The sequence below is a fragment of the Mytilus trossulus genome, chromosome 8 (genome assembly GCF_036588685.1).
Source record: "Mytilus trossulus isolate FHL-02 chromosome 8, PNRI_Mtr1.1.1.hap1, whole genome shotgun sequence".
NCBI lineage: Eukaryota > Metazoa > Mollusca > Bivalvia > Mytilida > Mytilidae > Mytilus > Mytilus trossulus.
Window position 1 is genome coordinate 76,066,787 of NC_086380.1, and position 12,141 is coordinate 76,078,927.

Here is a 12,141-nt window from a genome sequence, read left to right on the forward strand (position 1 = left end):
TTCCCTCAATGTAGTTACGGCCCTGATAACCAGTTTTGCAAGTAAAACAGCAGAAAAGTCCTGGTTAATTTTGAATCTGTTGATCTCGTTTAAATCCAACAGGTAAGTTTTCTTAATTTAGCAGTGTTATTGTTTGTTTTGACGACGAGCTAATTTTAGATTTATATGGTTTACATCGAAAGTAAATTATTTCACAATCCGTTCTTTATTGCGTTACTGTTAAACTATTTCAATAAAATATTCCTTTTTTATTACGTCAATTTGGTTTCAAATGGATAAAGTTCTTACTGTTTGTCTACTATATAGAGGCATCACTGTCAGAGAGAGTGCGAATCGTTTGAACAGCCGATATAGTTTGTAATAAGGTAAATCTTTACAATTATATTATATATTTGTGCAGTGTGTTGTGTTGTATACAAACGATTCATTGCTCAGATTTTGTGAAATGAAGCAAGACCTTGTAAATATGAAATGAATGAATGTATTAAATTAAGACAAGGAAAGAAGGTCTGTGTTTTTAGAACGAACAAATATGTATTGAAAGAAGTCACAGGAGATGGTCAAGATTTGGACTGCAAAAAATAGCCAGTGAAATTGATATTTTACCTAAATTAAAGATGAAAAAAGTTTAAAAAATAGTAACCGCTGTTTTGTTTGGTAAAATTGAATTCAAATGATCGGAAGCCTCGAAATTGATTTTAATTGGTTAATTCAGTTTGAAGATCGACTTGAAAATGAGCAGTTGGGCGATGTGCATCAGACATAACGGTCATTATAATCAAACAAAAGGTATCAATCAAAAGAGTTATGACACATAATAAACCTTTTAGTGAATACAAGCTATAAATATCACCAGTAATTTTTTTTATGTCTTATCTTTAATGTATTTTATTTTCAGAACATGATCGAACATTTGGTGTTTATGAGAGATCTTGTATTATTTTTTTACAACTGTTAAAAAGTGAGGACGATTTATATCTTGATCTTTTATGTATTTTTCTGTGGTCTCTTTTTGAATATAGTATGCGGCCCTCCAGTTGTCTTTTAACTGTATGTGTCGTTAACTTATTGTCTCATTGAGATTAACCCAGATGTTTTACCAAAAATTCAGTTGGCCAATTGTATTTTAAAATATCATCAAACGATCGTTATATTATACTAAACGTAAAAACTTTTTTTCACACCGCGATGCATCACAGCTGGATATGTGATATTTCTAATATTTTTTATGAAATCACGCCTATGATAGTAAAAATGGTTTTTTTTATGTGGGGGGGGGGGATTGATATGCATTACTAATATTCAATGCATGATTTTTTTATTCTAAGATTTAAGCGTTTTACTTATAGATTGCCTTCGTCATAATAGGAAAAACGTTTTGAAATATTCGTTGTTTTGGTTTCGTATTAGATTAGCCTTTTTCGCATCTGTGTAACAAATTATCAGTCTGCTCTATTGTATGAGTTTTTGATATACAAGAAACATTACTTTTTTTGACTGAATTATTTCATCTAAATTAGATACATTTTTTTTAAATACACCAACAAACAATGTTATTTAACAATGATTTCCGTCATTGTAATCAAATTCTGATATTGTGGTACACTACTCTGGGATGAATATAATCGTAGCTTAATCTAGCAGCCATTTTTATGTGAGTGGATCTCTGTTTTGATAGATTATGCGATAAATGACCTCATTAATCCAGTCAAGGAGTATCATAAAATGATTTACAAATAGCGGTTTGGTTTATAATATTGCTAAAGTTATCTTCTTGAAACATAAGCAACTTCCATAACTACATAATTATATAGTTTGTCATTGTCTCAGTTTTGATTAAAAATAAAAATAAATCTTAGTTTGAAAAAAAATAAATCGATCCTTTTCAAGGAAACCACACACACACTTTACCGTACTATGTGCCAAACAAAGAATCTAGTTTCAAATACATAATGATACATTGTAATGTGACCAGTATAAATTCAAAGCGTGTTTATTTTTTATTGGTTAACTTTGGATTATTTGTCCCTTATTTTTAGTTTTCTGAAAAAATACTGCATTTGCTCTTTACCGTAGTGTAATCTTATCTTAGATCACAGTCTTTGTAATTTTGCGGTAATATTAAGACTTTTGATTTTGCTATGCTTTACACTACTATTTCCATGCTCAGTCATATCTCATTTGTTTTCAGAAATTTTCTCTATGGCATCAACTAGGTTCTGTGATCCTTGTTCCGAAGCTGACAAGTCTTCAACAGCAACAAAGTATTGCTCTGACTGTGAAGAAAGACTTTGTACAGACTGTGATGAATCACATTGCAGATTCAAAGCCTTCAAAGCTCACCATGTTATCGACCTGACGTCCATCGGATCCAATAAACTGATGCCTGCGATAAAAAACTGCAATGTCCATTCAGGGATGCTTTTGGATTATTACTGCACAGATCATGAGATCGTATGCTGTAGAGCCTGCATATCTAATGAACACAGGCTTTGTCAGAACGTTCTCCCATTGGAACTTGCCTCGAAGGATGTAAAAAAGTCTGCACTGTTTAACGATGTTATGGAAGACATGACGCATCTTATTACAACATTGAACGCTTTAGACAATAACAGACAGTCAAACTTACAATCTATGAAGGAATCTAAATCAAATATAACTAAGAAGATCCGAGCAGTGAAATCCAAATTTTTGAAACAAATTGACGATTTGGAGCGTGAATTAACGACCACTTTGTCATCTCTCCAACGAAAACATGAAATTGAAATCAACAAACAAAAGCAAGAAATATCGCAAGTCTTGGTCAATGTTATAGAAAATAAAAACGAGATGGATTTTTTGAGAGATCATAGATCTAAGAATCAGCTCTTTATATTCCTTCGCCAACAAGTAACAAATATTCATAGCGCCGAGGCCAAGATTCAGCAGATAGTATCCGATTCACAAGAATTCAATATAACCTTTGACGAAAAGAAAGATGGTAAGCTTGAGTCTTTCGGGTCACTGTCAGAGTATGTCCAACCATGTCAAGTTCAATACAAACCAAAGAAATTTCAACAAGCCCAGATAAAGGCAGAACCAATGAAAAATATTCTAGGGTTTAAGAAGGATACAGTATTAAAATTTAATACTGATGTGGTAAAAAGTATTTTGAGTGTATCAGTGACAGATAATAATAAGCTCCTCATTACTAATACAGCACCATCCGATACCAAACTGTATGTTTACAGAGACTGTAAAGATTATGAGACAGAGATAGCTTTTTCCTCCGAACCTCATGGTGTTATTGTGATACCTGGTACGGACAGAGCTGTTATTACCCTACCTAACGAGAATTCTATACAATTCATCAATACGACAAAGATGACAAAGGACAACACAGTTAACGTCGGATTTACATGTTATGGTATAGCTGCTGGACGTCACAGAATTTACGTTGGTGGTACAGGTGGTACTATCAAAACATTAGACCCCAATGTAGTTCTAAAAACGATTCAACAAGGATCTAATAATATTTTCTTCATAGCATACGATGATATTAATGATCATTTGATTGTTAGATGTCATGACAAACTCCTTTGTATCAAAGTAGATGGAACACAAGTATACAGGAAGGACGTCTCAGTTTTAGCAGGAGTAACACGCGATAGGCGTGGTAACATTTACTACGGTGGTTACTATGCCAACAACATACAGAGAATATCATCAGATGGGGAAAACTGTGAAGAAATGCTGAACAAAGACAATGGCATTTACCGTCCGTATGGAATGTGTTTTAATAACGACTTCACGAAACTGTTTGTAATTAATAACGATGGTAAATCTGTTCGTGTATACAAATGCAAGTAAATGTTTTTATGAAACAACATGAGTACTTGAATTTATATTATGTAATTTATCGTGTTACTTAAATATACACATATAAAGTGCAAACTTCTTTTTTATATTTTCTGTTTAATTTTCGCTTTTTTATGCGGTTACGATGAAATAATATTCGGAGAAAAATAAGTAAAGTACAAACAAAGACGAAATAAACAAAAAATGAATATCAAGATTGAGAATAAAAGTGGAAAAATAAAAAAAAAATACAATAAATAGCGTACATAAATAGCACGCATTAGTAAACAATACAAGCAAACAAATGTTAAACAAACATTTACAAAGTCTTCGAAAAAAAGATGAAAAAGTCAAATAGAAATGAACAATTTAAACTCACTGACAAAGAAAAATAAAATACCACAAAAAATCAAATAAAAATTGTAGATTCAATATATGAAATGATTCAAATGTTTACACAATTCATCTGCACTCAAAATATTTAAATCGGTACTTTAATTTAGAAACCACATTTATTGTTATGCAGTGTCTGTTGTATAGTAGTATAATGTGTGGTGAAAATCTTTATATTGTGTATCGCCAACTTGTTTCATTACGTAATTTGCACTTTTCAGGTAATTATGATACCATAAGCACTGATGAATATTATCCCGGATTGCCAAATTATTCAACACAAGTATCGATTCAAAACACAAAATCACTATCAAATGGATATATACAAAATGGTATAGATGAAGAAAATTAGTTTTTTCAAGTATACATGTGTGTTAATTTGTGTTTTGCTATTCCTTGTTTTTGTCATTCTATTGTATTCAGCGACATAATTAATTTATATATTAATTGATATCAAATAAGGTAATAATACGATCATAATCAAAGGGTTGCATACGCGAAATGTATGTAAGTTTTATTTACTTTTTTTGTGTGTTTATTTGACAGACAATAACAATCAAAACCAAGGAGTAAACAAAGGTTAACAAAACCAAAAGACGTTAACATCAACAGTTATTTATAATAAATAAGAAACAACACGAACTCCACTAAAACATATGACGTGGTGCTGTACTAAAATATCCCGTCTTTAACATTGAGTTATTGTGCTATTGAAAATTTGTTGTATTCCTGTATTTCATTTTGTTTATGTGTTTTGTTTACATACCTTTTTTGTTTCTTTGTTACTTTTTTGGAATGTTATAATGATAAAGATTATAACCAATGTTGAATGCTATACCCCTATGTTGATATTTTAACCTACGATGTCTATTTTTTCACATATTGTTGTTAAAATAATATATATTATCTGCATAAGAATATACCTGTAGCAAGTCAGAAATTTGACAGTTGTTATCCATTCATTTGATGTGTTTGAGCTTTTGTTTTCCATTTGATTAGGGACTTTCTGTTTTAACTATAAAAAAGAAGATGTGGTTATGATTGCCAATGAGACAACTATCCACAAAAGACCAAAATGACGTTTGCATTTTCATCGGAGTTCAGTATTTTTGTGATTTCCGTTTTACATGTAAAAGTTCTCAATGCTCTTCAACTTCGTACTTTGGCATTTTAAACTTTTTTGGATTCGAGCGTCACTGATGCGTCTTTAGTAGACGAAACGCGCGTCTGGCGTATATTTTAAATTAAGTCCTGGTATCTATGATGAGTTTATTTATACCAAATAATACACTTTGATCTATGATGATTTACTTTTACAAACTGTGATTTGGAAGGAGATTTGATTCATTGGCACTCATACCACATCTCCTTTTATTTATACAAGCAAAACATAACACATGATACATAGTTTCAAATTTCTTGAACATTTTTACCGTACGCAAATGCGTAAATACATGTAGAAAGATGTGTTGTGAGTGCCAATGAGACAACTCTGCAAATAACAATTAAAGTAAACCATTAGAAGTCGATGTACGATGTACGATAAAACCAACGGTCTTATCTTTAAAAAAAAGAGAGAAACGAGAAACACGTATAAGTTAAATAAACAAACGACAACTACTGTACATCAGATTCCTAAATTAGGACAGGTGCAAACATTTGCAGCGGTATTAAACATTTTAATGGTCCCAAACCTTCCCTCTTTTATATGAGGATATAATTTTTCATTATATTCTTCCTTACCATTATTATCAACTGTTGTTTTCCTCTGTTAGAAAGGTTTTTATAACTTTTAAAAAGAGAATTTGAAGGTTCAAAACTTACATACGCTAGTTAATTAATTTATTACGTTATAAACTAGAGGCTCTAAAGAGCCTGTGTCGCTCACCTTGGTCTATGTGCATATTAAACAAAGGTCACAAATTGATTCATGACAAAATTGTATTTTGGTGATGGTGATGTGTTTGAAGTTCTTACTTTACTGAACGTTCTTGCCTCTTACAATTATATCTATAATGAACCTTGCCCATTAGCAACAGAGAAAAATATTTGGTAAAAATTTACATAAATTTACCGAATTAATGAAAATTGTTAAAAATTGACTATAAAGGGCAATTACTCTTTAAGGGGTCAATTGACCATTTAGGTCATGTTGACTTATTTGTAGATCTTACTTTGCTGAACATTTTTGCTGTTTACAGTTTATCTCTATCTATAATAGTATTCAAGATAATAACCAAAAACGGCAAAATTTCTGTAAAAATTACCAATTGGAGGGCAGCAAGCCAACAACCGATTGTCCAATTCATCTGAAAATTTCAGGGCAGATAGATATTGACCTGATAAACATTGCTATCCCATGTCAAATTTCCTCAAAATGCTTTGGTTTTTGAGTTATAAGCCAAAAACTGCATTTTACCCCTATGTTCTATTTTTAGCCGTGGCGGCCATCTTGGTTGGTTAACCGGGTCACGTCACACATTTTTTTAAACTAGATACCCCAATGATGATTGTGGCCAAGTTTGGTTTGATTTGGCCCAGTAGTTTCAGAGGAGAAGATTTTTGTAAAAGCTAACGCCGGACGACGACGGACGACGGACGACGGCCGTCGGACGCCGGACGCCAAGTGATGAGAAAAGCTCACTTGGCCCTTTGGGCCAGGTGAGCTAATAATCAACTCGAAAATACAGTTTTGTTTAAGTTATTAATCAAAATTAAATTTACTTATTTACATTTAAAATTCTAAACTTGTATCAAGCTGAGAAACCAGGGAAAGCAAGTTTATCGTAGCCTCTCAACACAAAAGAGTTAATAGTTTGCTTACCTTGATCAGATATTTTTTTGTACTGCAGCCTAAGTGAGTAAATTTATAGCCATTAAAATAACTTATTTTCTCAATTCACATTGTTCAACCGAAAATAAATTATTTTGTACTCTAGGGACCTTATTTTCTGACGACACCCTAATACCAACTACGAAAATAATACGCACATCTGCTGGAGATAAAAATTTCTAAATATTCTTGTTTGAAAGCCATGTTTGTAGCCTTAATTGAACAAAGTTCACTATATCTCAAGAATCCTGCGTATGAAACCGTGCAAATAGATAAAAGAGGGACGAAATATACCAAAGGGACAGTCAAACTCGTAAATCTAAAACAAACTGACAACGCCATGGCTAAAAATGAAAAAGACAAACAGAAAAACAATAGTACACATGACACAACATAGAAAACTAAAGAAAAAACCCCACGAACCCCACCAAAAACTAGGGGTGATCTCAGGTGCTCCGGAAGGGTAAGCAGATCCTGCTCCACATGCGGCACCCGTCGTGTTGCTTATGTAATTACAAATCCGGTAAATAGTCTAATTGGGTGGGTCAAATTCATGAAAGGGAAGGTGATTGTAGTTACAACGTAAGGAACATATCCGATATCATTTGTGAAACGGTTATTCCATAACGGTCAACCAACTCGTAATGGCGTCCGTAAAATTTACGAAGGGATGATTTCAACTTCACCATTTGGAACTCTCGGTTTAATAGCTTCCTTGTGAGCAGTAACCCTCTATCAAGAAAGTCATGATAGGAAATGCAAGCACGGGAATATCGTATCAATTGGGAGATATATACCCCGTATGCAGGTGCTATGTAGATAACAATCGCAAATCTATAACATGTATAAGTGTCCTAGGATTACAAAATCTATTAAACAAAGTTTTTATAGTAATAGCATATACAGGCCTATTCAAAACTAATTTCGAAAATCGACTATACTATGAACTAAATAAGATTTTCAAGGATCAACTAAATTTGATAACTTGTGTGGCCAATTTATACTGTAAACTGAAATATAATGATGTACTGTCTGCATGAGATGTTGTAATTAAAGGCTTACGTACACTTCACTTGCCGGTAGGATTGAATCTATTTCTGGATATTTTTGCGTCCAGGCTAAAAATCTTTCAAAACCGTAAGCATACTTGAAAACGGTTGTCTTTGTTCTCGAATCAATTACTGTCGAACGTTAATGAGACAAACGTATTTCAAATTTTGAAGTTTGTACAAAATCACAGTAATACCAAAATCTATATTTAAAAGATTTAACGAATATTTGTATCGCTTTTATCTCTCTCCATATGGAGCTTCTAAATTTCTCATGAATTAACCACATCTTGTGAAAAACTAAAGCGGAATCTGGGACAAAGCCACCAGCGCCTGTGTTACTCGCATCCGTAAATACACGAAAATCTGAATAAATGTTAAACAATTCAGTTGGTTTGAGCGACAAAGTATTCTCTTGCCAAATCAAAATCTCAACTCTTCAATACAATCTTGGAAAGGAAACAAAATTACTAATTGATTTCAATGCTCACTTTGATTGATCACTGCGAAAATATTTCTAGTTATAATCTGTGTAACCTTACCAATACCAGACTTTAATGAGACAATCTTACTGCAACATCTGTCTCAATCTCTGATTTTAACTCGTGAACCTGTTTGTAATAAAAAGCATAACTGAACAATATAACTTGATATTTTGTTTGGAACTGAAAGTTTTCCCGATTTCAAATCCCAGTGAAAATCTAACCAGTCTATATGTTACAATGGATTCCAGTTGCACTTATCTTTGCTAGGTACACATCCCGAATCAATTAGATATGTTTTTATAACTTTAGTAATATATTGCTCTCTGACCAAATGGAAGTTCCATAAAATATGAAACTTGTTTTTACATTGAAAACTTCAATATTGTCTGTGTGCATGGAAGAAATCTATGTCATGACAGTTAGACTTTAAATCAAAAATAAAACCAAAACTCTATTACTTAATATATTTGATATATCGCTACTTAAAACTACATGTTCATTAACATGACGTAAAAAAAAAAAAAACTTTCATTACCTTTCGAACTGACAGATACCGTTAACGGATTTATTACATGTGGTCTAACGGAAACTACCTCAGCTGACCCTGAAATACACGATCTTGAATTGCCGAATCTACACATTTTTCATGCATGAAAGCAGATTTATTATTATTCCAACCGGAGTTTGACTTATCGGCTATTCGGATCAGCTTGTTACGCTTCTTAAGTATTTGAACCCACTCATCAAGAAGCTTCGTAGCTCTAGCGGGCCTTTTACTGTCAGTATACTCCATAGCTCTTTCAATACTGTCTGTTATGTCAGATTTCAATTCAAATTGTATCCCGTTACCTTTGAAAAGATACGTGGTCTCAACCTTCTTTACCTTCTTATTCGCACTGTGAGTTTTGTCGTCCAGGTTTCTTTCGATACAAACAGCCTTGCTGTCAAAATCATGTGAATTTCACATCAAAATCACCTAAAAAAAATTCACGTGAAATTCACATGAATTTTTAAGATAGAGTATTTCAAATAACATCTGAATTTTCAAATTTAATCAAAATCATGAAAAGCATCATTGTTGTTGTTGTTGTAAATTTCACGTGAAATTCATGTGAAAAAAATCACATCAGATTCATGTGAATATCAATTCACGTGAAATTCACATGAAAATTTTCACGTGCGTTTCATGTATAAGCTCAATTGAGGTGAATCCCACGTTAAATTTTTCATGTGAATTTCATGTGAGATTCATGTGAAATTCATATGATCAAATTTTGCTTGTGTAGAAAAAGGAAGAACAAACCTGGTTTTTAATGCTAAAACAACCTCTCACTTGTATAATCGTCGCATCAAATTCCATTATATTAACGACGATATGTAAACAAAACAAACGGACATAATAGGTAAAAATGTCAAAAATAGGGGTACATCAGTCAACATTGTGTTATAATCTTAATGACTTAATCACTATAGAAAAAAAAATGTAGTAAATAATTCCAAAATGTCATCAAGACCCAGCATAATATAAAAAAAATTAAAGACAAGAATACAAAATTTTACCATAGGACAACACAATGACGGGATGTATAAGTACCGAGACACGTTATATATGCATCAAAGAAACTTAAAACGGGCAAATAGGCAAAGCATATTAGAAAAAAACGAAATACAAAAATAAAAAAAAATGTATTGTATAACAGCTCAATAACGGTAAATATGCTGTGTACATTTTATTATTTTGTACAGGCTATAATTGTACAAAAACTTAATACAAGACATTACTTGTATGATGCCATCATACAGGTTATTATTTGTATAAATATAATTGTACAAGTAATTACCTGTACATATTTTGTGGAGAAAAAGATAATAATTTGAACAACTAACTATCTTTTGTATTTTTGAAATTTATATAGTATTTGCTTTTCTGTTCTTATTTTCAAGTGTTTATTAGTATTGCTTTTGTTTAAAGAAGAACGAAGGACGCAAAGTAATAACATAAGATTACGAGATATCTTGTTCAAATTTAGCTAACCAGCTTGATGCCACTTAAATACGTAGTTCTGGTGCAAAGTGACATAGTCGTAAAAAGCAGAAATGAATTGTTACCCTTCATTCATTTATTTTCAAACATGCATCATGACAAAAAGTTGCATACATAATACCATGCATTTGAAACACAAGTCAAGCCTAATAGATTAAAAATGATATGTGTTTGCACAAGACATGGAAGCATGGCATCTTGATTTACACAATAAGTCAATTTTTTGGATTTAAATTTGACTGTCTTACAGCCACTCCTACAGCTGTAGTGAACATAATCTAGGCCACAATTTGAAGAAAGCAATTATAATGCTTTCCTGACGTTAATATAAAAAAGAAGAACTATCCACAAAAGAACAAAAATGACACAAACATTTACTACTATAGGTCACCGTACGGCCTTCAACAATGAGCAAAGCTCATACCACATAGTCAGCTATAAAATGCCCCGATAAGACAATGTAAAACAATTCAAACGAGAAAACTAACGGCCTTATTTATGTAAAAAAAAGTAACGAAAAACAAATATGTAACACATAAACAAACGACAACCACTAGTAACAGGCTCATAACCTGGGACAGGCACATACATAAATAATGTGGCGGGGTTAAATATGTTAGAAACCACAGTGTTCTCTGGTATGTCCAATATTGTCAACTCCTTTTTTGTTGAATCTTTTCGATTTGATTTCGACTCAACAAACCAAACATGATTCCAACTTTTGTACCTATTTTATTTCCATTTACTGCAATATTAAGCACAATACCTTTGATGTTTTTACAGTCCATTGGACCGCGGTCTACTCTATGTACTAGTACTAGTATCATGACATTATCTCCAATATATATTTTTTTTATCTTCTTTTGGGAGAAGACAACATCTCATCAGCCTGTTTTTGTTGCCCTGACAAGGCTCGTTTTCTCGCACGTATTATTTTGAAATTTGTGTCAGTTTCAGTTCTCGTACTAGTTGTAAAACTAATTTCAGCGTTTTCGTCCAGTTTAATTTTAGTTTCAGTGTTTGTGTCAAGTTAAGTTTCGTCTCAATGTTTATGTTCATAGCGGTTTCCATTTCAGTGTGTGTGTCCATATCGGTTTCTATTCTAGAGTTTGTGTAAAGATCGGTTTTCGTTTCGGTGTTTGTGTCAAGTTCGGTTTCCGTTTCGGTGTTTGTGTCAAGATCGGTTTCTGTCTCCTTGTTTTTGTCAAGATCGGTTCCCGTTTTAGTTTTTGTGTCAAGAACGGTTTCCATTTCAGTATTTGTGTCAAGATCGATTTCAGTCTCAATGTTTGTGTCGATCAAGATCGGTTTCCGTTTGAGTGTTTGTGTCAAGATCGGTTACTGTTTCAGTGTTTGTGTCAAGATCGGTTACTGTTTCAGTGTTTGTTTCAAGATAATTTTCCATTTAAGTGTTTGCGTCAAGATCGGTGTTTGTCTCAGTATTTGTGTCAAGATCGGTTTCTGTCTAAGTATTTGTGTCAAGATCGGTTTCTGTCTCAG

At 32.6% G+C, this 12,141-nt stretch overlaps 1 protein-coding gene across 1 annotated transcript; it reads left to right on the forward strand.

The window, feature by feature from the left end:
• The first annotated feature begins 2,202 nt into the window (after positions 1–2,202).
• On the forward strand, positions 2,203–3,849 carry LOC134728009 (uncharacterized). The gene has a single exon (XM_063592409.1). The coding sequence runs from the start codon at positions 2,203–2,205 to the stop codon at positions 3,847–3,849; it is 1,647 nt and encodes a 548-aa protein (XP_063448479.1).
• The last annotated feature ends 8,292 nt before the right edge of the window (positions 3,850–12,141 follow it).

Coding starts and splice junctions, on each gene's coding strand:
- LOC134728009 (XM_063592409.1), top strand. CDS start 2,203: ATGGCATCAACTAGGTTCTGTGATCCTTGTTCCGAAGCTGACAAGTCT.